At 41.0% G+C, this 23,716-nt stretch overlaps 1 protein-coding gene across 16 annotated transcripts in view; it reads left to right on the forward strand.

The window, feature by feature from the left end:
• The window catches only part of CLIP1 (CAP-Gly domain containing linker protein 1), a 61,911-nt gene that overhangs the window by 15,561 nt on the left and 22,634 nt on the right, over window positions 1–23,716 (forward strand). For 8 of the 16 annotated variants that reach the window (XM_027689524.1, XM_027689528.1, XM_027689535.1 and 5 more), the window contains exons 4-11: window positions 9,598–9,722; window positions 10,719–10,935; window positions 12,705–12,902; window positions 13,075–13,178; window positions 14,973–15,033; window positions 16,097–16,129; window positions 20,030–20,134; window positions 21,494–22,438. In XM_027689524.1, coding sequence (XP_027545325.1) covers window positions 9,598–9,722; window positions 10,719–10,935; window positions 12,705–12,902; window positions 13,075–13,178; window positions 14,973–15,033; window positions 16,097–16,129; window positions 20,030–20,134; window positions 21,494–22,438 — 1,788 coding nt within the window. The remainder of the gene's footprint in view (window positions 1–9,597; window positions 9,723–10,718; window positions 10,936–12,704; window positions 12,903–13,074; window positions 13,179–14,972; window positions 15,034–16,096; window positions 16,130–20,029; window positions 20,135–21,493; window positions 22,439–23,716) is intronic. The other 8 variants (XM_027689530.1, XM_027689540.1, XM_027689537.1 and 5 more) reach the window with 5 other exon arrangements.

Genomic DNA, 23,716 nt, shown 5'->3' on the forward strand with positions numbered 1-23,716 from the left:
GCTAAATGGAAAATTATGTCCTTCAGGGCGGATTTGTAGATGGGAAGACGTAGCTCATAAGCCAGGATTACATTCCAGAGTGCACTTCAGATGTGGCTCAGGTTTATTGATCTCAGTGTGTGATCTCAGGGTGGGGAGTGGTGATTGTTACACCAAAGTATTTCAGTCTGTTATTTTTTCTCCTCTAACTTGGATTCTAAAATATACTTAGTAGGAGTCACCTTGAAGGGATCAGTTCAATGATTTTAAGTTTCTTTTGGTTGTCAGTAGCTGGCTGGTTTTGGATGATCGTTCAGTGAGAAAGGTCAAATCATACAGCTGGTTTCTGTGCCCAGTCTGGGTTATCGAGAAACCAGAGGCCATTCTGACAACATTTACTAACTCACATCTCAACTTGGCTTCCTTTTTGCTTTCCACAGATGTAAACCTGGCACAAGTTTGAACCTGAAATGTTGGGTTCAAAGCATTTCAAGCTTGGCCAACTGATGTTTCCCAACAGCTGAGCTTTGTTGGAACATCTTCCTTTTCCTCCTGAGACGTTTGTGCTGTTCCCATGAAAAGCATCTGTCAGCTCCTCACATTTACTTGTGTGTTGCCACAGCAAATGCTGCCCCAGTGGTGTTGGGGAGAGGTATTTTGATTAAATCTTGAGGGTTAAAGCTGTGGTGCATGTTCTCTATTGTTTTATGTGGGTAGAAAAGATGTCTTGGGCTTATTTTCTTATTTCTTTGATCTCTAGTTGTTTCACCAGTGTTTTGTGCACTTAGAATTTACCTGATGCTACGTGGTCCCGTCTTAGAGTCCCCTCAAATTTCTTTAGAACTGATGTCTTTAAAAAATACAAAGATTTAAGTAATAAACTCCTTTAAATAAAGGCAGCTACCATGCACGTATCCCTCATTTATTTGAATATGAAGACAGGTGCCCTACATGATCTTTCCTTAATTCAGACAACTTGGGAAGAATAGTGGTTACATACAGATTGTTTGGGACACTCATTCAGAGGGAAAGAAATTCCAGAGAAGAAAGGAAATAAAACTACCAGATTTGGGGGGGGGGGGAGGGAAGAAATGTCAGAGAAAGGAAATTCCACTGCAAAAAACAAATAGAGCTTGGAGGTGATCACCTGGATATTCCCAAAACCAGGCTTAGAGAGTCTCATGTGAGGCTGTGCTGAACAGTGTGATAGATGTGGAGATAAAAAGATGGAAAACAAGCAGCCTTGCTTTTCAGGGAGCAGAAAACCTCTTTTCCCAAAAGACCTTGTATATTAAAACAGAAAAATTTCATTGCCATCAAAACAGCCGGTGCTCCAAAGTATGGGATGTGTCAGCTGAGCTGTGTTCTGTGGATGCCTGTGGAAAAATACTTGTAGATTTGCTGCAACCATCAGCTGCAGCTTTCCCTGTGTTTTCCCCTCAATTTGAAGATGACATGTTCAGTAAATTGGCTGTTAAGTTGAATTGTAAACATCAGAAAAATAACTCCCGGGAGACATCAATGCCCTTGAGGGAAATATAACAATCATGGAGAAATTCACCTTGTCCTATTGTCTTAGGATTTCTCTTTCCTGAGATTCCAGAGGAGTCAAAGCCAATCAAAACCAAATCAAACCAAAGGAATACACAAGCTGAAGTATTATAGCCCCAAATGGGTGTTCTAGTGGGAAAGGAGAGATCCTTTGATTTCTGTAGTTTACTGCTCAAAGATGATTAAGTTGAAGCAGCACATTGTCCTCTGCTGTCTTGGGAGTCTCTGAGGATAAATCTTCCTCCCTCAAATCCCTGTTTATCTGAGCCATATTCAGCAACATGTGCCTAATTTCCCTTTCACCAACAAGAAACTAATAATGCTTCATGTCAATGTGTGGAAATGTTGGTAGATGAAGTGGACATTTAAAAGAATTGTGTTTTATGATGTGCAACTCATTATTCAGATTTTCATTTGGCGCAATGATGTATAACTTTTACTGGCTAAAAACATGGTGAAATCAGGGAAAAGTTATTAATGCAAAGAGTCATTCCAACAGCTCTGTATTAGGCATAATTTCCATTCCTAACATATGATGTATATTCTGGAATCTGGATGTGATTGAGCTGTTAGAACATTAACTCTGGGCAGCCTGAGCTCGTATTTGGGGATTCTGTAACATAGGAAATGTTGATGTGGAAATCTGCACTTCCCTCCTTGCCCTCATCCAGCCTTTCCTGGGTCAATGGCACAGTGCCAGGTTGATTTTCTTGCTGAAAATCAGGCTCCACTTTCAGCATTTGAACTTGTATGAATAAGAATTCCTGGGCAAGAAGTGCCGGTGGCAGTGCTGTGCTGGTGCTAAACCAGCTGGGGAAAGAACAACAGAAAAGCAATTCAGAAAACAAATGACTTTCAGGCTCAGCCAGTTTGGGTTTCCTGGTTGAGCTGCAGCCAGAGAACCTGTTTGCCCTGGTGTTGGGAACATTTGGGATGTCTTAAGAGCCCGATGCAAAGTTGATTTTAAAAACAAACAAACAAACCAACCCCTCAGAACTCCCCAATGAAACTTGTTAATAAAAGGGGAAAAGCTGCTTTGTGTGACGGCTGCTGCCTGTACCAAAAGTTGAAGCAGCTTTGAGAGCTTTTTCCTGAAGGGACCAGATGCTGCATTTTAAATAAATAAATAAAAATCTTATCAACCTAAGGGGCCTGAGCCGTCTCAAGGGATTAAAGTGCTTTCATTCATTTAACCAGTTACAGCTTCATCCCAGGCTGCCAAATCTGCTGCTCCTGGAGCTGAGCTGTAAAGCTGGACCTGGGCCTCCCTCCATATGGTCACCGACCACTGCAAACTCCAGTTACAGGCGTTGCTGGTGTGGCCCTTCTGCAAAGTTATTCTCTGTGCACAAGTGACAGCGAATTTCTCCTTCTTCCCTGTGTTATTCCTTCCTCCTTTATTCCTTCCTGAGCTCTGTGGTGATGGCACAGGCAGGGGTTGACAGCAGATTATTGGCAGATTTGTTTCCACCCATGTAACCTATCTGGGAGTAAACATGACGTAAGGCTGCCAACTGATTACATTCCAGGGCTCTTAAAGGCAGGGAAGGGAAAAACAAACTTCACATGGAGAGAGGAGTTTCTCCCTGTAGCAATAATCCTGTATTGTCCACGTGGAGCTTTTAAAATCTCCTTTTTCTGTTGTTCTTTTGTAACATCCTGAATAGAAAATGCACTTCTGAGTTTAGCCTGTTTAAAAATCTTATCACTGTTAAAAACCCAAATATTCAGTGATGATGTTGCAGTTAAAGCAGTGCAAAAATACCCTGCACAAAGCATATGAGGATGGAAAAGGAAGAAAAATTTGGGAGTTGGCAACGTGTGGTTGTTTTGTGCCAGTATTTGACTGCTCAGTCACACTTGTGCTTTATCCTGGAGCTGAGGTGGCTGTATAAGGTGTTTTGATGGCTTTGTCATGTTAAGTCAAGATGAAAGTAATTCTTATATTTATGTATATCTACTTAGGCACAGCATTTGGGTGCTGTGAAGTACAATGTAGATTAGTTTGCTGAGTGGCTGCCACAGCATGAAATATGAGAATATATCTGAGGGGTGAAGGGTATCCAAAGGCTTTGTCTGCAATTCACTGGGTGATTTTCTCTGTGCAAACTCAGCTTGCTTTTAATGTTACTTGTAAGCATTTTTCAGGAGATATTGTTACCTCTTTGCTCACAGATAAATAAGATGTTAAATTTATCTTACAGCAAAGTGTGAGCTGTGTTTAACTGAGTCATTCTATTGTGGCAACTCCTTATTTAACTTCCAATTGCACGTGAGTTCCTGGGATGTAATGACAACAATCCATGATGTTTCCACGTGCTTTGGTAATAGTTAATTCATTTTTTGTGTGTGGACTCCTTGGCTTCCCTTTTCCCTGCCTTCCCAAGGGGAATGAGATCCAGGAACATGTTGTCCTTGGTCACTTCAGCACAGGATGGGCGAAGGAACACTTTATTTACTTAATTTTAGTCTTTGCTTTTTTTTTTGTGGTGCTGAATTCACTTGTGGCTTTTGTAGTATGGAATTCCCGTGAAGTTTTTTTTTTTGCTTTCTTTGAGTTGACTGAGTGACTTGAATCTCAGTTGCACATCAGTTGTAGTTCCTGCACTGTTTTCTTGTGGAAGTGAAGGGTTGTGTGGTAGCACAAGGTCTGTGTGAGTGTCTTATTTTTGCCCACTTTACCTCACTTTGGAACTTTTTAGTTGACTGCAACCAAATTGGGTAGCAATAGAGAGGTTTTAAAAAGTTCTTCCAAGTTCCATGGAAACAGTCCAAGAGAAGGTGGAGACTCCAAACCACCAATTCTGGAAAAGCTGCAATTTGCCTTCACAGAATTTTGCACGTCAGAGAATCCACATGATCGAGGCTGGTCTGAACACTGTTCCCATCAATAGAAGCAGCATTTTTAGGGAGTGAAGTCACTCAGACATAATCTCTGATGCCACAGGAGAACTGACACCATTAATCCTGCTGTTCACAGAATTGCTGGGCTGAAAATCCTGAATTATGGAGCCCAGTTTGAAGTTTAGGAGATGCTCTGGCACTGCTCAGTTGTGCCTTGATCCAGTGTCAGATGTTATGTGGATATTTTTAAAGGAAATAGGATAATCTGAAGCAAATATCTGTCTGGTATCTGTCTAATCTCAAAGAGAAAAGACAGGTAAAAACTAAAAGAGGAACCAGATGTTGACAAACTAAAACATGGCAGGTTTCTCAAACATGATTTGCTTCTTTCTTTGGCACTATAGATTTAATGGAGAAAACTCTACTCTATGCTGGGATTATTATTATTATTATTTAGATTTTGAACACTATCTAACAGTAACTTCAACATTAATTTGCCCTTTATTGATATATTTAAAACTCTGTGTAGTTACATCCTTAGTTATTTAAAAAACCCCTTGGAAACACTGGCCAGAATTCAGAACAGAGCTGCAAAATGACTCAAGCAACAGAAAGTATCTTGCAATAAAAGATTTGAAGAATTTAAGCTGTTAATTTACAAAATTGAGGTGCCCTGCTTAGAACATGTGAGTACCTGCTGAGGAGCTCTGTCATCTCCCAGCTCAAAGCACAATGAGAGCCAGGGGCTGAAGGCCACAGTCACATTTGTTTTATTTAAAATTTAAATGTGTTTGCAACAATGGAGAGATTAACTATGAAAATATCCTGTCAGTGGAAGTGTTTCCTGATGGATATCAGCTCTGGAAACAGTCCCACACAGAGCTCAGCACAGTTACAGGGTTAATTACAGGTGGAACTGGTGCAATGGAAGGACCTGTTCCAGCAGAGCCACAGGAGGTGATCCCATGCTTCCCTCTGGCCTTGAATGGGTGAACGAATCAATTAAATGCAATTTCTTTTGCCAGCTGGAAAAGGTTCTGCTTAATTTTGAGAGAGATGATTCTGATGAGAACCTGGTTAGTGGATCCAGGCAGCATGTGGTGGGTCTGGGTGGATTTTGCTTTTCCAGGCGTGTTGTGGGTGCTGAATGGTCCTGGAAATGCAGAAATATCCAAGAGTCACCTCAAGCACTTGCTCAGGCAGAAGGGGAGACAGAACAATTGTTATTCACCTTTTCCCTGTCTCAGGGTGTGAGTGATATTGTTACACTGGCAGTGTTCAGACAGTGAATCCTCTTTTCCATGACCTCTCTCGTTTTTTAGACCATCTCTCTCTTTTTCCCTGGATTACACTGGTTTATTTGTTTCCTGCTTCTCCTTATCTTTGGAAATGTGGCTCTGTAAAGGTTTTCACAAGCTTTGATGTGTCCTTTCATGAGGCAATTTTTAACCACTTCAGGTTTACAGACCCACTTTGCTACTTCACTTTACCTTGCAGCAAATTAATGTTGGCTTAGTTAGAACTGGGTAAATGGAATTTAATCACTTTTTTTATGTGTTTGATGTAACACTATGAATTCCAAGCAGATTCCTCACCCCACAGTGACCTGTGGCCTAACCCAGATTCTCTGCTGTGTTATTGATCTGTATTTTACAACTTGTCTGCATTGAGTGTGGCAACTGAAAAAAAGCTGTGGCAGTTCTTTATCTCTTATTCAGTGACCTGCCTTAGCAGGAATGAAGGTCATGGAAAACTGTCTTCATGGTAGTGATGTCCCATTTCTTTATAACTTTTAGAAACTTTCTAATAAACTTTTTTTCCCTTTTCTTTTAGAAACTGGGCTTTTTATTTTTAGTCCTTCATGGGAAGTAGATCAGGTTTTGGTTCGAGGTTGGGTTTTTTACCTTTCTTTTTTTCTATAATTCTTATATAATTTTTAAATAATGTTTCTATAATAAACTCTACAATTCTGTAAGTACAGTTCTCTTTTCATATTGGTAGGAACAGTTCAGTGTAATCATGTCATAATCTTTTTCCCCTTTATGGCACTAATGTTACAGCAACTTTGATCATGAAAAGCCTTTACCCTCCTGTGTTGTCCAGTAGCACCTCACATTGTCCTACCAAAGGAATAAATTATGATTATTGTGTTGTCACATGCAGGGCACTAATGGAGATAAATAATAAATACACTGTTTGGGGCAGATGTCTGGGAATGATTGGAAGCCTTGGGTAGTCTCAGGCTTTCCAGAGCGGCGCTGACCTGTCTTTAAAGCTGAAATTTTGAAGGCTTTGGCTTGAAACTCAGCAAAACTGCATTTATAGCCCTTTGCTGATGCTCTTGGTGAGGGCACACAGAAAGCAAGCAGAAATGGAGAAACTGGTTATTCCAAGGAGCTGGAATAGGTTTGGAAAAAACCAAAAATTCCTTGGCATTCTTCCTTGCATCTTGTTCTAAAATAAGGCAGCACCATGGTGACAGGACGAGTCACTCTGCTCTTCCTCCCGGGGAGCTCACGTTGTGCATCCCCATATGTTCTGGGATATGAATCCCTGCATTTGCTCCCTCCCACCAGGCCTTGGGTCACAATTCCAATGTCCAGGCACTGGGATGGCTGGAGCAGCTCCAAAGGCACTGGGCAGTGCCGAAGTCTTCCAGACTGTTTCCCAGTTTGGGATTTGAATGGAATATCTTCCAACTAACGCTGGACATTTATTACTAAACGTGGAAGATGAGCAGGGCCAAGGGATGAACAAAAGGGATGAATATTCTGCACCCATGTTTAATCTGCCTTATCCTGGAGCCAGCATTCCTGGTCTAGAGGTTTATTTACAGTGTGGGTTGGAGGGAACAGATTGCAGCAGTTTTTCCTGTCCCCGGGAGTCTTCGCTTGGAGTGATCCTATTCCACTAAGCTCTCACCTTGCCTGCCCCTCTTCCCTGCCCATGGAAAGGTGGTGAGTGGGTGTCTTTAGGTAATTCATTTATGTTGTTTATTACAAAAAATCACCACAGAACACACACTCCACAAAACAGCAATAAAAGTCCTTGGCCTGGCTTAAGGGTTCTGGAAAAGGAGCTGAGGAATCCTCTGTGTCACCCCAAACCTGATTGTTGTCTTTAAGGGGATGCTCCTTATCTGGGCCATTGTTCTGGTTTTCCTGTCTGATTTCTTTCATGGCTTTTTAGAGCTTATTTTGATTTAACTTTTGTTTTTTCAGGCAGAAAACTGTACAAAATCGAGCAGGGAAACAGCATCTAGCCAGTCTTTTCATCTAAAGATGTCTTCCAAATTTACCTATAGAGAAAAAACACCTAACAAAACAAGACAAAAAAAATATAAAAAACTGCCTAAACTTACTAGAAAAGGAATAAGGAGAAGGAAAACTTGGAACACCCATGATTTTCTCTCACACTACTCAGTTAAATGTTATTTTTATGTTTATACTTAGGATAATGGTATTTATCCTCTAGAAAAAGTAGATTATGTCTGATGGGGAATAACATATCCCTCAATTTAAGGACTAGTTCTTCCCAGGAAATCCTTTAACAATATTATATATTCCCTCTTCACCACTGTGCCACAGAGATCTGGATTCTGTGGAGCTCTTGGGCTGGTTACAATTCTCTTTCTCTGGTGCTTGTTTTCCAAGAGGGGAAGTTTGTGTGTTCTCTGCCAAGAACACCAGATACCAAACGTTCTACTAGTTACTATATTAGGCTGAGTCATGATAACTGTAAACTTTGTGTGTTTTTATTCCATGGAGAGTAATAATTTGCTACAGAGCCACTTAAAGCAAGAGCTAAAGGTTGTTTCCAGACTGTCTTTAATGAGACAGAAGGAGCTGCCACCTTAAACAGGGACAAGAGATGCCTCTGTCACCTTTGTCACTGGAGTAACATCAAAAAAGGGGAATTATTCTCCCTGTTTTTCTGAGGTTTGTGTGGAAAAAGAACTGCCAGACTTCCCAAATGTGTTTGTGTGAGTTCTCTGCTGTGCTGGGATCACTCACCTTCACTTACAGCACAAGAAGCTCCTTGTTCTCCTTTAATCCTGGGAAGTTCCCCCCAGAAATGGAAAAATGATGTGCAATCCTAGTTCACTTTTTAGTGTATATTTTGGTAGCAGGTTCCATCCAGGCTCTCTGCCGAGGCCTCAAAATATTCCTCGTTGGATAATGTTGTGCTGGGAAACACAAACGGGCGTTTTCAGTGCCATCGCTGTGTTTTCCATGTGCAATGCTGGGAATCCCTTGAAGAGCTTTCATTACCTTTTCCTTGTTTTCACAATGCTGGATTCAGGCTGAACAGATTTCCACAAATTTAGGGCACAACATGTGGTCCCTGTGACCTGCAAGAGCCCTGCAGTTCTGGCTGCTGGCCCTTCCTGGCAACTGTTGGCCACACAACACCTTTTCCTCCTTCACTTCATTTAATTCTTCCCTCCCTGGGTGTTACAAAAAGCTGTAACTCAGAGACACTGCAAGTAATTGGAATTGCTGTAAATATTCCAGGTTATAAGTTTGAAATCAGATGATTTCTAGGCTTTCCTTTAGGAGTGTTTGGGGGTTTTCTTGTTTTGTTTTTTTTAAAGTGAAGGAAAGACTAAGGAAATGATTGTTCCCTTTTTAAGGATTCAAGTGGTTATGTCTCCAGTTCTGCCAAATGCTCCACATTGTGTTTTATATCAGATTTAAATACAAGAGGGTTGTTCTATGTATTTTATCTGAATTATTCCTTAGAGAAAATATGAAAGGATTTTTTTCTCATTTCATTTCTTTTACTTTTCCTCAGAGAATTTGAATAAGAAATAAGCAGTTCTTAGAAATCCTCATCTGCTGATAGAAATTTATTTGAAACAAATATCTGTTCAGTATATTCAGTATTCAGGTTATGCTGGGTCTTGTTAAACATAATTTTAGTCTTATAGACATGTCAAGTCACCTACTGGAATTGTGGCCTTCAGTCATTACAAACTTTGAATACCAAATTGGACAGAAATGCTAAGAAAGTGATTTTTGTTTCATTTTTTCTTCTTTTTGGTTGGGAAGATCTGTATTTGTTTCACATCAAAACAAACTCACGAATTGAAAAATCTGCCTTTTGAAATCAGAACTGGTCACATGATTAACGTGCTTTGTGCACATGGCCATAAACTTTTTCATTGTATTTGGTATTTTAATTTGGAAATGCATTAAAGGCAGATGTGTTTTCCTCCTTTAGGTTGGTGGGACAAAAGCTGGAGTTGTGCGTTTTTTGGGAGAAACAGACTTTGCTAAAGGAGAGTGGTGTGGAGTGGAGCTGGATGAACCCCTGGGAAAGAACGATGGAGCCGTGGCTGGAACGAGGTTGGTCCATCATCTATTTGCCTTCTAAAATTTTTCTCTATAGTCTCTTTTGGTTTTTAATATCTCCATGAAACTCTCAATCAAGGCAGGGAGGCTTTAAACCTGAGTGTCTGCTGCTGGGTGGTACACGATGACTTGAATTTTATGAATTTTCTGAAAATCCAGATCAACCCCCCATTCATGGGATGAGCTGATCTCTCCTACTCCCATGTGGGTTTTATTCATAGCCTGGTAATGGAAAGCACAATTTCCAGCATTTGGAACACCTGCTTGGTTTCTGAATGCTCAGTGAAGAAAATCTCTGGATATCTAAGAGCTGTACTTAAAGGAAATCTTCCTGAATACCAGGGGTGAAAGCTCCTGTACCAACAGTTGCCTCATTGTAGAGGCTGGGAGCAGTGGAGCTGCTTCCTCCAATAAGTCACACTTAGAAAGCATTAATTCACACCACAGCGTGACTTTCTTTCTGATTTGCTATAAGGAACAGTATTTTACCTCCTTAAAAAGAGGTTTTACAAGGATTGTGCCACCTTAACATGGGTGATCACAACTTAAAATTATAAGTGGTGTTTGTTTATATGTAATCAAAGATATATATTCTGTATAATCAAATATGCATAAAGAGTATGTATGTAATATAAAACTACTTGATCTAATTAAAATCTGCTTCTTATTTCTAACTCTCAACCATCACATATTGTTGGCAGCTCAGAGGGAGAGGAAAGTTAACACGTGTAAAACTGACTCTGAATGTAATTCTTTTAGGAAATAGAGCTACAGCTCAAGTGGAATTTCTGAAGTCTGATATAATCATGCTTCAGCCTTTCAAAGTCCCTTTTCCAAAAAAAATATGATTGCAGTGTAGTGTAGATGAGAGACACCAGCTGTTCCATTCATACCTTCAGGCTCCTGATGCGGAATTCTTTGTGAAGCCAGACCGTGCATGTGAAAAGAAGTTGATTTATACTCTCATCTCCTTACTTTGCTTTTTGGAAGGTACTTCCAGTGCCAGCCCAAGTATGGATTGTTTGCCCCAGTGCACAAGGTGACCAAGATCGGGTTCCCCTCGACCACCCCGGCCAAGGCCAAGGCCGCCGTGCGGAAGGTGCTGCCGACGCCCACGGCCCTGAAGCGCAGCCCCAGCGCCTCCTCCCTCAGCTCCCTCAGCTCCGTGGCCTCTTCCGTAAGCAGCAAGCCCAGCCGTACAGGACTAGTAAGCTCCTTTTTCTGTTGCATGCTCCCCATTCCCTCGGGAATCCACAGGAATGCGCCGGAATCCACAGGAATCCACGTGCCCGTGGTCGATGTTGAGACTAGAGCAGAGCACGGCACCCATTAATTGTGCTGGTTCCACTCAAAGCATGCACGAGGGAAGGAAATCTTAGCTAGCCCTGGAGATTTGAATATTAGCTGAATATTTAATACATGTATAAAATATTTTGAATATTTAATTCAGGCTAACGGAGTGATTGCAATAAGAAAGGGGCTTGTGGCACCAGCAAACCGGTCTCTGGCTGGAATCTCCATCAATTGTTCATTTTCACTGCCTCTCTCATAAGAGCTTTGTGTTTGAGCTAAAGCTTCCACGGATCTCACTTGTTTTATTGAGCAGGAAGCTTCAGATTGTCTGAAATGCTCCAAATTTTCTTTGTAGAGAAAGAAAATTTCTTTGCAAAAGAGATTGAAAAAAGAGATGAGTCAGCTGAGAAATCCAGAAGTAGCAATTGCCAGGTCCTTGCTGACAAAAAGCCTCTTTCTTTTCTTTTAGATTTGGTTTTAATCTGTGAATTCATAAAGGCTAAATGTTGCCAAGTGCAGTGGCTCAGGTGAATTCTAACAATACTAATTCCACTTAATACACTTACTATGGATTCTTTTAAAGTTGTTCTGTTACATAAATGTTCTAATCTTGGGTTGCAGCAGGAAGACAGAAATCTGGGAAAGCTGAATTTTGAGAAGTCTCTTTTAAGGCAACGAAAAGCATAGAAATAGTTGTGTTTTTCCACGGTCACCCTAGATGTTTTCTTCATTTTTTTTTTTAAACCAAAGTCCATAACTGCACCTAATTAGCAGGAGGTGACTCCCAGTGATGTGGAACTGGTTCTCTGGGACAGTGTCCCACTGACCAGCAGGTGCAGGGGTGACCTACCCTCGTCCTGCAGGACTGAAGCAGATTACAGAGGTCAGCAGCTGGTCAGGGCACTGGGGTTAATACCTGACCACAAAAAGGATTTTTATTTGGCACAAACACCGGGACTTCATTACTTAATCCAGTGTGGAAGTTGCACTTGCAGCTGCAGAGTGCCCTCTAGTTTGGGATCACTGCACTGACACATGGAGCTGCCTCAATCCATGAGGAAAAGCATAAATATGGACTTCAGTGTTTTATTCCATATGCTGTGATCCTCTAAGTTACACCTTGTAAAGGTCTCAGATATATTTGCTTATTTTGCCTCTGTTGTGCTCCAGGGATTTTGCATGATTTGGGCCATAAAGCACAAAGCTTCTGTAATCCATTACTTCTGGAATTGAAATCCCATCTTTCTTCCAACTCTTTCTCTCAGGCAACACGAACATTTGGTGGCCATTCAAGTTAAAAGGATTGTCTAAATAATTTGGAGACTTTTTCTTTAAAAGTTAAGCTGCTGAGGAAACAAGATTTCCTGAAATCAGTTCTGACACAGCAGACTTCTTGTGCATTGGTTTTTAGGAAAACTAAAACTTCCCTGAAAATTGCTGGACTCTCACAGAGTCTGCTCAGCTCTTCAGGGCTCTTGCTATTTTTCCCGTGTAAGACAAACAACTGTCAGATCATTTAATGTTAAACTGAGGAAAATAAAGTCATTTAGATAGAAAAGGAGAAAGGTACAGCATGTCACAGGAAGCATTTGCTTTACTAACCCCGTGTTTGGAGAGTCTGGAGATATCCCAGTTTCCTTTCCCTGGATGCAGAGTGGTTTTTAATGGATTTCCTTTGTGAAGTTGACAGAAACCTCTTCCCGGTATGCCCGGAAAATCTCGGGAACCACGGCCCTGCAGGAGGCCCTGAAGGAGAAGCAGCAGCACATTGAGCAGCTCCTGGCAGAGAGGGACCTGGAGAGGGCAGAGGTGGCAAAAGCCACGACTCACGTGGGGGAAATGGAGCAGGAATTGGCCCTGGTTCGGGATGGACACGACCGGGTAAGGGGGTGAGGGCTGCTCCTAAACAGGGAGTACGAGGTGGGGTTCTAAAAGTAAAGTTATCCATTATATCAATATATATAATAATAATATCCATATAATTCAATATGATACCCATATAATAATAACAGCCATATCTATATAATCCATAATATTCCTCCCTGTTGCTCAGCACGTTCTGGAGATGGAGGCAAAAATGGACCAGCTCCGGGCCATGGTAGAGGCAGCTGACAGGGAGAAGGTGGAGCTCCTCAATCAGCTCGAGGAAGAGAAAAGGTACCCAAAAATGTCTTCAGGAATTAATTCTGTTAAATCAGACTTTGCATTGGTGACTTTCCAAATTTTGAACGGGCAATTACTGTGTAAAATCATATTGCAGTTTGTTAAAATTAATAAAAAAAAACCCACCCCTTTGGAGAGGGGAAGCCAAAGAAAGTGGATTTGCTCAGAGGCTGTAAAACTATTGTTTATAACTGATTTTTATGCAACTCAATACTTGCACTATTGTTTTCTGCTATATTTTATTCCTCCTCATATGAAATTAATGGATAGTACCTGATCTTTTTGAAACACGTTTCTTCCACTTCCAAATGAAAATGTTGATCATCTCATTCCCTGACAGTTCTGGATTAGGAATTTACATTTAAATCTCTTGTGAATAATTCATTACTGTTAGTTGTGTCTATATAGGGTCCATCTCTTGCAGGAAAATCATCAAAGCCATTAATTCTAATGCCTTTTCTAATTCCCTTTCATAACCATTAGAGGAAAGAACTGAGATTACCAAATAGGTGAGGTGGGGTTGGGAAAGGAAATAGTCTGATAAATTGTTGGGTCAAGGTTAGGTGAGGAAATTGTGATAAATTGATTTAGTGGGTTTGGAATGCTTTTGAAGAGTAAAGTATGTTTAGAAACCCACTGTGAGTGTGTGTCCCTGGAGCCAGTCAGTGTTGGCCTCTCTGAAGGGCCTAAAACCAGAGGTCACAGATGGGAAAATGCAGTGGTAAAAAGGGCAATTCCTTTACAGTTTTCCTGCTGCCTTTTCGTGGGACCCAATAGAACAGAATTTTCAAAACAATCAGTGGTTTGTTCTGGAATTATTTGTATATTCTCCCAACCCTTCCAGGCTTATTCACTCTGTGTTATGTGTTTGGGTCAGTCTCAGCAGTGACCCAGAGTCAGTCTTTAATCCCCTATTTCCCAAAGCACTGGCGAGACCCACTCCCAGTCCTAAATCCTTATTCTTTTATTTTAGACTCCCGTCACTTGTAACTCTGTTTGCAGCAATTATATCTGTATCTGTCACCCAAGCTGTGTGTGTAATTCCAAGGAAAGGAGACATCTTTATCTCTTCCCTTGCAGCATCTTAGTGATGAAAGATCAAGGGGAAAAGGAGGAGATCTGGCCCCTTGTTCATTGTGATATACCAGAGTCAGGGGAGGGAAGCAATAACTTCTTAAAAATTTGATTTTAAGTCAAATTTTGGCTTCTCTCCTCCCTGATCCCATTCTGAGACTCCTGTGTGGGCAAGGCAAGGCTTGTGCTCCCCTTCTGCACCTTGCAGTTCATCCTGACCCCCACCATATTCCTCTGTCCTGGAGACTGGATTCAATGTGCCCACCACACATCCAGGCCTATGGATATTTTGGATGTCTCCTAAATTTGTGCCTGTTTCTTTGAAGGGTAGAATATATCGAATGTGAGATCAGACTGTTCATTTTAGTCACTCTCTCGAGGACACGCAGGAGGGTGAAAGAATGAGAGAATCAGTGATGACTTAAAGGGTGAAAGAATGAATCAGTGATGACTTAAAGGTTTCCTTTTCAATTCATCAGAAAATCCAACAGAATACATTTTACAGGGTTGCAGGAAGGCCCGTGCCTCCCTTTGTCAGTGATTGTTTAAAGGCAGCCGTTTGCCTTCCCTCTGATGCTCCCTGGGAGAGATTTCTCCTTTGTGTTTCAGGCAGTTTGCTGGGGTGATGTCCCTGTAGTTCTGATTTCCACTGAAGTGAGTTTGAAAGCATTTTTCTTCCAAAGTTACCTGAATTTTAATGAGTTGTCCCCACAGGAAAGTCGAAGACCTTCAGTTCCGTGTGGAAGAAGAATCCATTACCAAAGGAGACCTCGAGGTAAAACATCTCCAGCTTTGTAAACAGAATATTTAGGAGGGCACAGAAATGCATTTAGTTTGGGTTAAGAGCACTTTTCTCTGGAACAGGAAGGCGAGAATGATTAAAAAATTATTTAAAAACCCACTTCTGCAGTCCCTGAGTAAATTAATTGTCCTGAAACTGCAGGATTGTACCCCAAATTCCATGCATTTCTGCAATGGCTGTGCAGTGGAATGGCTGTAGTTGTTCAGAGTAATTAAATTAATTCATAGAAAGTTCTACCTTTTGATATTAAACCAAAACAAACGAAAAATCGTTTCAAAGTTATGAAATTGCAAGTTAATATTTAAGCCTTTGAAAATGAATATTGAAGACTAGTCCTGTTTGATCAAATTTTTGAGTAATCCCTGTGCTTCCCTTAGGGAAGATGGATTGATGAGGAGTGTTTTATCCTGACAGTGTTGCCCATAAATGTAAACAGCAATGCATGTGTGCAACTTTTATCCGTCTCCTGTTTGTATAATTATAATGTTGGGCTAAACACAGTGTGTTATTACACAGTCAGAAGAGAAAACATTTTATAAAGGATTGCTCTCAGATATTTGAACACTGCCAATTTTTATCCTAAAATTCAAATTAAAAAGCAGAATACTTTTTAGTTGTTCTGTTGTTGTCTAATTAGAAAAATACTAGAACTTCTTGCACAGCATAAAATACAAATGTAATTAATTTGTTACTGTAAAACATTTATGATTTAAGTGAAACCTTATGAAAATTATTCATTTCATATAACATTTCTTTTATTTTAGTCTTCCATTCATTTTAAGATACCTATCTAGACTCTTCATAGAATGCTCCTTTTATTGTTTAGTCCATGGAAATATTAATTTTTTTATTTTCTGTTAAATCAATCAATAGTTGTGACAAACCATCTTAAAGCCTCTGGTTTGTCAAGATGCATAACTTGGAGTTTAAACTGAATTCAGGCTGATAAAATGTATCCTGTTGCTTGTGTTGGAATGGTAGTGCTGAGTCTGCAGGTGAAACATTTCTGTTTGTTTGTTTTTAATTTTACTGATAGCGAAAGAGGCAGATTTCGGAAGACCCTGACAATGTAAGAGGGCACTTCAATGTGCAGAGACATCCCATGTTAACAGATTGTGTGCAGAAAATGCTTCTACTGATTCACTAACTGCATAATCTGTTATTGAAACCTCGACTCTGGTATTTGTGTGCATGTTGCTTTCAGAGCAATTCTGGCATTTATTGGAAGGAATGTGTGTAGTGACTAAATCCCCATTAACTGAGACAGGGTGAATGTGGCATTGGATTCTTTAGGGTCCAAACCTCTGCAACCCACTGTAGGGGCCTCACTGACCAGGATCCTGAAATAGCCTTCATTTAACTGCAGGATTTCAGCTGTTTTCTTCACAAGCCCTGCCTGTTCTCCTCTGAGCTCCTGCTGCTGTTCACTAGATGTAAAGTGCAAGTAGCCAATTAATGTTTCTGTGCCCACCTCCCCCTTACTTGTTTCCCTTTTTGGTATGAAATGCCAAAGGGAAGAGATGATAAAAACCATCTGAACAATTAGTGTGCAAAGCTGCTTGATTTTACTGTAGCTTCTCTTGAATTATGTAGGAAAATTATGTTGCTCGATAGCAGAAATGGCCTTGCAAGCCCTGAGCAGCCCCCTTGCTTGCATAGCTCAGAAGAGAGGAGTTTTAAAGGAAAATTTATCCCAGGCTGCCTCCTCTGCTGCATCCCCAGCCAAGATAGGAAGTTCTCAAGGCTGAAACTGGTTTCCTGTGCATTCTTAGTGTTCTCAGTCTCCACTCAGGCTGATGGTGTGTTAGAATAACTCTGCATGTGCACTCTTGGTTTAATCCTCTCTTTGCTCCTGATTTCCCTATTCTGATTTTTCCATCAAAAATGGATATCTTTGCTCTCCAAAGGAGAGAAGTGGGTGATCACTTGGTTTTTAGGCTGATCCTTCAGGATCTCAGTGGTGTTCTGGGACTGTTATCCCAGCACAGAGGGATTGGAGGGATCTTGCCCCATCCTGGAACTGATCATCAGCATTTATCACTTCAGCACAATTTCACACTTCGGAGAAATAACAATGAGGTTTATTCTGAAGTGAAAGAGCAACCACAAGTGCTGCAAAGAGCTGATGCTGATGTCCAGTCTCTGAAGTTTGGGAGGAATTCTTTAAGGTTCCAGGCAGAGAAAAGCTCGTCCCATTCCCACATCACTGATCCAGCTGCAAAGCTTTGAGAAGGGGAAGATGCTTTCTTTGCTTTCATTGTCTAGGTTTTTGTTTCCTGTTTTTCTTTGCCATCAAAGTTAAGGTTTACAATCAAATTCTTCTCTTTCTGCTCTTCTCAGTTCGCTGTGCTCTGGGTTTCCTCAAGGAGAACCATTATCATTGGGAATTTCTCTCTGCATAATGATTGTTTTGAGTGATTCAAAATTCTGTAGTGATTTTTACCTCAAGAAAATGGAGCCTGTCCCTTGGATATCAGACTTGATTAAAGGATAATCTGTCATGCTGTAAATGAGGAAAAAGGTTTCTAGCAAAGATCTCCAGAGTATTATATTTTTAATCTTTCATTTCCATTTTGGTAGGATTTTAACTTGTTTCTGTTTGTAAGAGGCGAGACTTAAAAGAACCCAGTAATCAGTAATGGTGGATCTGATCTTTGCAGTAGTAAAACACTATCTATAAAATTACTGATCAAAGTGTTTGAGTTTTATGTAGCATAGAAAAACATATTTTCCAAAGGCATTCAGGGAGAATTCTGCAACTGTCAGGTTTGGGATTTCTTGGTTTTTAGTAGATCCTTTGAGTTAGAGCAAGGAAGGTATGAATTTCCAATTTTTAAAATAGATTACTTTTCATACTTACAACTTTGCTGTGGATCAGAACTAATACTGACCCGTGTCAGAGAAAAAAACTGAATGTAGCCACTTACAAAACAGTTATTTCCCTTAGAACACTTAATTCCATTTTCAAAGCCTGTGGGCAGCAAAAAGAGTAATCTCTGTTCTTGTGGAGCATTTCCCCCCATATTCACTGAAGATCTTCCAGTGAGAGAGAAACAGACTTTCATAAAATAGTCAAATCTAAGAAGCAACTTGTAGTGTTTGTGGATTTTATGTCTTCAAGTAACCAAATAACTCCACAGTAACACAGCCAACTGTTTCCAGCTGGGAGAAAAAAGGTTTAAAGAATTAACTCCCCGGATGTCTGCATGCTTTGGGAAGGAAGATAACCTGCTGCTGTCAGAAGGAATTCTCTGTTTGGAGAACAGGCCTGGAGCAAAATGAGAGGCTCATCCCATCCCACTTGCTCTGCTGGGACCACAGAAGGTCCTTGGCTGCTGTGCCTGCTTTGGAGGCAGCACTGCTCAGCTTTTCACTCCAATCACACAGTTCTGCAGGGTTTGGGTATCATTGCAAAGATGGGAGAAGCAGCAGGTCCTGCCACTGTGCACACACAGCTGCCCTTGGATTCCTGAATGAATCCTGATGGGATTCATCCAATCCAGTGCTCAGTGTTCAGGTTCCAGGGCTCTCCTCTGTCTGTTCTAGTTCGTAGTTTTGAACTGTGTTACTTGTTCTGCAGGGAATTAACTGGGCAGTCCAACTGTGTGGAGAGAACTTTCATCAGCACCGGTGGGTGCAGCTTCTTTGGTTAATAAACACTTTTTCAGCTTCACTCAGTCTTCTGAAAATCCACCTTGTTCCCGCTGTGGCCAAGCCTGGAAAGCTGCTCTGTTTGGAAAAGACCCTGTGAAGCATCAATAGGTTTTCCCAATCCTTTTCATTTTTGGATTGTTTACTAATTTAAATAAGGGACCTGTCAAGACTGATACAGTACTTGAATCTCTGCACTTCAGAAATAGGCAGAAATAGGAGGTTCTTACCTCTTTATATTTCTCTTTCCTTTTTTCTCTTCCCCTCTTCAGAGGTGCAGATCAGCTTTGAACTCCTGCTGGACTTCACTGGCACCTCCCAAACTTCAGGCTCCCTCGCAGGCCTCTGGCAGTATCTGGATATCAAGCCAGAATATCCAATATTCTGTGTTCTTGCTAACAATTCCACCTGTTTGTAAGCAAAAGGCAGGAGGTACCTGCTCACTTAGTTTCATCTGTGTCCTGCTCCTCTTTAGGAACCTCTTAGAATTCCAAAGATCTTACTTTCTTTTTCCTTACTTCCACATCTTGTTCAATATGTTTAGACTTCCATGACTGCAGAGGAACCAGGCTGATACTTTCTTATCTGCTTTTGGGGAATCTTGTTACTTAAACAAGTACTTGTTACTTTTCCTTCCTGGAAGAGGAGAGGGAAAAACCAGGAGGGTTTTGGAGTTGTAGACAACCCCTCTCTTTCAGTTCAGAGAATTCAAACCATAGTGGCAAATGAACCTTCATGTTCTAAGGTCTTGACTAAAAGCAGTTTTATGGCTGGGACTTGAGAGACAGCTACTATAAAAAAACCCAGAAAGTTAAAGTTTGGATTTGTCACATGAGCCTCAGTGTGGAATTTTGTCCCCTGGTTAATAAATAAATTATTTATAAAATAAACCCAGCACATTAAAAGGGATGACAAGGAAAGGGACTGACCATCCTGTTAGAACAGGCAGAGATATTTATGCACATATATATATATATATTTATTACATAACTACTCTAATTTGTGCCAAAAACCTCATGTACTGATAAATAACTCCTACTCAGCTGCATGAAACCTTTTTGTTCCCGTTCCTCCGTTTGCCGTTTATTTCTGTTTGACTTATTTATTCATTGATTTATTTTGCCATGTCAGTCCATCCACCCCTTCAGCCCATTGTTCCTCATCCAGAGCATTTCCCTGTCCATTTTCTCCACCGCATCCTCTCTGCTCATCACTGGTAGAGGCCTCTGGCAGCACGGCCTGCATGTGGCTCCCTCCTCTCGTGCTGGCATGTGATGGTGGCACCGTTGTGTCTCTTCCTCTCCCTTTTCACTAACAGACGCAGACCAAACTGGAGCATGCCCGCATTAAGGAGCTTGAACAGAGCCTGCTCTTTGAAAAGACCAAAGCTGACAAACTCCAGAGGGAGTTAGAAGACACTAGGGTAATGGATTTCACTCTTTGGATAACGACACTGCTTGGTGTGGGGGAGATTCCTGGTGACACGTCTTGTGTGTAACACGGGCTCAGACAGGTCCCTGCTCCTGCCATAGAGCTGGAACACTTCAAAAATTAGCTTTATTTTGGTGGTGTGTGTATGTGTGTGCCTGTACACGTGTCCTCTCTCCTGGAGGAATTCAGGTAAGATGCCTTCCAACTGCCAAATCATACTCAGTTCCAAATGTAGCAAAATGGGACCATGAATTGACATAGAAGTAGCAAAATGGGACCATGAACTGACATAAAGGAACGTTCACTGGTTCATTTTAAGATGTAGCAAAGTTCATGAACCCCCAAAAAAGTAAGATTGAATGTGCCAATCCTTTTAACACAAACTTAGTATTTGGGGCTTGGTTTCTGAGGTAGTTGCTGTACTTCTTGCTTTGCTAAATCATGGTTTGCAGGGGCTTTTTAGCTCTTTTTTCCCACCAGTGACATAATCTTTTAATGGATATCCCAGTAGCATTAGTAATAGTGTTGCCTCCTAAAATGTTGCTGGATATACTTTATCCTAAGTCAGAAGTTCAGCAGATGTCAATTCTAAAGGAGATATAGATATAGATATGCACACACACGTACATATTTGTGCTCACACATGGGGATGGATTTTCTTGAAGTTGAGGTAGGATGAATAAAAACCCCAGGATGAATAGAAACCCAAGAACATACTCTGAAATAAGTACTTTTAAAGAGCAATTGCAGGTAAGTAATATTTTTTCCAGGATGTTGGTATAATAAGGAGGTTGAAACAGTCACTTTCTAATTAGAATTAATTGTGGGAGCTTTGCTGTGGCACAAAGTGCTTCAACAGCCAGCGGAAAGCTTGGATAAAAAGTGAGGACACTTTTTCAGGGACAATTAAGTGGATGTGGAAGGAATTTCAGAGGATTTATAGGCTGAAAATGTGTTTGTAATTTTCTCTGACAGCTCAGAGCTGGGATGAGATTAATTTGGAGGCCTTATTTCAACAAGTAAAGACCTCGGGGTTCTCTGTTATTTCCCAGTCTGCTTAAAATGATTCTGAGAAACACTTTGTTAACCATTGCTAATATACATCAGTGCAGTTTGTAAGTTGTTCAGCAAGTTATCATTTCTAGGTGACTTCAGAAAAACGGATTTAACTAAATTCCACCCTTGGAGAGAATATAATATGTATTTAATACAAACTTGTGGACATTTTTCCTTTTTTTTAAAAGCAGTTTGCAACACTCTGTGGATTCTTTTCAGCGAGGCCTGAGTGTCTTTGTGTTAAATGTATCTTTGATAATTCTTTCTTCTTTTCTTAAAACACTGTTGATCACAGGTGGCCACAGTGTCGGAAAAGTCCCGTATCATGGAGCTGGAGAGGGATCTGGCCCTGAGGGTGAAGGAAGTGGCTGAGCTCCGAGGGAGGTTGGATTCCAGTAAACACGTGGATGACGTGGACACTTCTCTGTCCTTGTTACAAGAAATCAGTTCTTTGCAAGAAAAAATGGCAGCAGTTGGCAAAGAACATCAGAACGAGGTGAACTCCCTGAGGGAGAAGTTTGGGATCAGTGAGGAAGCCCTGCAGAAAGAGATCAAAACCCTTTCGGCTTCAAACGAGAGAATGGCAAAAGAAAACGAATCCTTGAAATCCAAGCTGGATCACGCCAACAAGGAGAATTCCGAGGTGATAGAGCTGTGGAAATCCAAGCTGGAATCTGCAATTGCCTCCCATCAGCAAGCCATGGAAGAACTGAAAGTGTCCTTCAGCAAAGGGGTGGGGGCTCAGACAGCGGAGTTTGCAGAGCTGAAGACTCAGATTGAGAAGATGAAGTTGGACCATGAGAGTGAAATGTCCAGCTTCAAAGTGAAGCAGGAGAATGAAAGATCTCAGCATTTGAAGGAGGTCGAGTCGCTGAAAGCAAAACTCTTGGCAGTCACAGAGGAGAAAGAGCAAAGCCTGGAAAGCCTGAAGACCAAACTGGAAAGTGTGGAAGATCAGCATCTTGTAGAAATGGAAGACACTTTAAACAAATTACAGGAAGCTGAGATAAAGGTAAAGGAGCTAGAGGTACTGCAAGCCAAGTACAATGAACAAACCAAAGTTATTGATAGTCTTACACCACAGATCAAAGCTGCTGAAGAAAAGCTTTTGGACCTTGCTGCACTTCAGAAAGCCAATTCTGAAGGTAAATTGGAAATCGAGAAACTTAGCAAGCAGCTTGAGGCAGCTGAGAAACAAATTCAGACTTTAGAGACTGAAAAGGTTGATGGAATTAGCCAGGTTTGTATCAACATCCATCCTTTTCTTTTGCTTTTGCTTTTATTTGACATCTGTACTGTTTTAATCTGCAAATACATCACAGGAAAAAGGAGTTTTACTGGTTGTGGATCTTGGTACCATCTGAGGAGGTTTAGAGGGAGCGTTGACTGGGTCAGGTCTCAGCAGGTTTTTAGTGCTCCATCTGCAGCAATAAGCAACAGGAAAAGATTCCTTCTGCACTTCCTTGCTGCGGGCTGAAAACCTGAAAGCTTCCTGTTATGGAAAAGTTACTTTGTTGGCTTATCTGGGAGGAGATCCCACACATCCTGAGGGTCAACTTTGGTGACAGAGACATTCAGACAAAGTGACTTGGGGCTCAGTGGGGAACGTTCCCTTCACTGCCTCGCCCCTCATCTGACAAGGTGGTGGAAGAGGTTGTTAAGGACAAAAGGAAGCAAAAAAGATCCTGGTGGAGCTTTTCCTCAAGCCCAGGGTCTGCAGGGATGTTGTTGGCCCTGGTTCACAGCATTTTTGAGCCCCAGTCTGCAGTGGGATACATCTGACCAAGGTTTTCCTCGGGTTTGGATGAAGTATCTCTTTGAAGCTGAGGCATTCAGTGCCTGGAAGTTGTCCCACCACTGGAGCCACGGATAAAAGTGCTGAGATACCATTTAATGATAAAAGTGCTGAGATACCATTTGATTTTTGGGGTTCCCCCTCAATCTGTGTATGACCCAACAAGCTGGAGCTCTAATTGTGAGAGTAGTGGGAAAGTGACTGGGAAGAGCTTTCCTAAACCCTTCCCAGATGGTTCCAAGATACCAAATTTCTACCTTTGACTCTCTTTTTGAGGTCACACTGGGTTTATGCACCACCCCTGGTGTTTAGAGCCCTTGGAAAAATTCCATCCCACTGTGTGAATTGATCTGAAGCCCAAATTAATCAGTTTAAGAAAATTAAAACAATAAAAAACCCAAACTACTGATTGAACTGATGCTGTAAGTTTGGTTTGAAACTTTGAATGTACTCAAAAGCATCTGACATTAAATGTCTTCACCATTGGTTCCAAAAAACTACATTTTAATGATTTCAAATCTCTTCCAAGATGCAATTAGTGCTGTGATGTTTGTGTCATCAGTGAAAATCAGCTCCACTCAGTTAACACATCACTTTTTCTTTTCAGTTTTTTTTAATTTTTCATCTTAAAGTGATTTTAATATTATAGTTTTTTCTTTCAGATTCACCTCTTAATTTTCCTGATTTTTCACTCATGCTTGTCATTTTATTTTACTCCATTTC

The sequence above is a fragment of the Neopelma chrysocephalum genome, unplaced genomic scaffold (assembly GCF_003984885.1).
Source record: "Neopelma chrysocephalum unplaced genomic scaffold, ASM398488v2 Primary Assembly neopelma1_77, whole genome shotgun sequence".
In the NCBI taxonomy this organism is placed as follows: domain Eukaryota; kingdom Metazoa; phylum Chordata; class Aves; order Passeriformes; family Pipridae; genus Neopelma; species Neopelma chrysocephalum.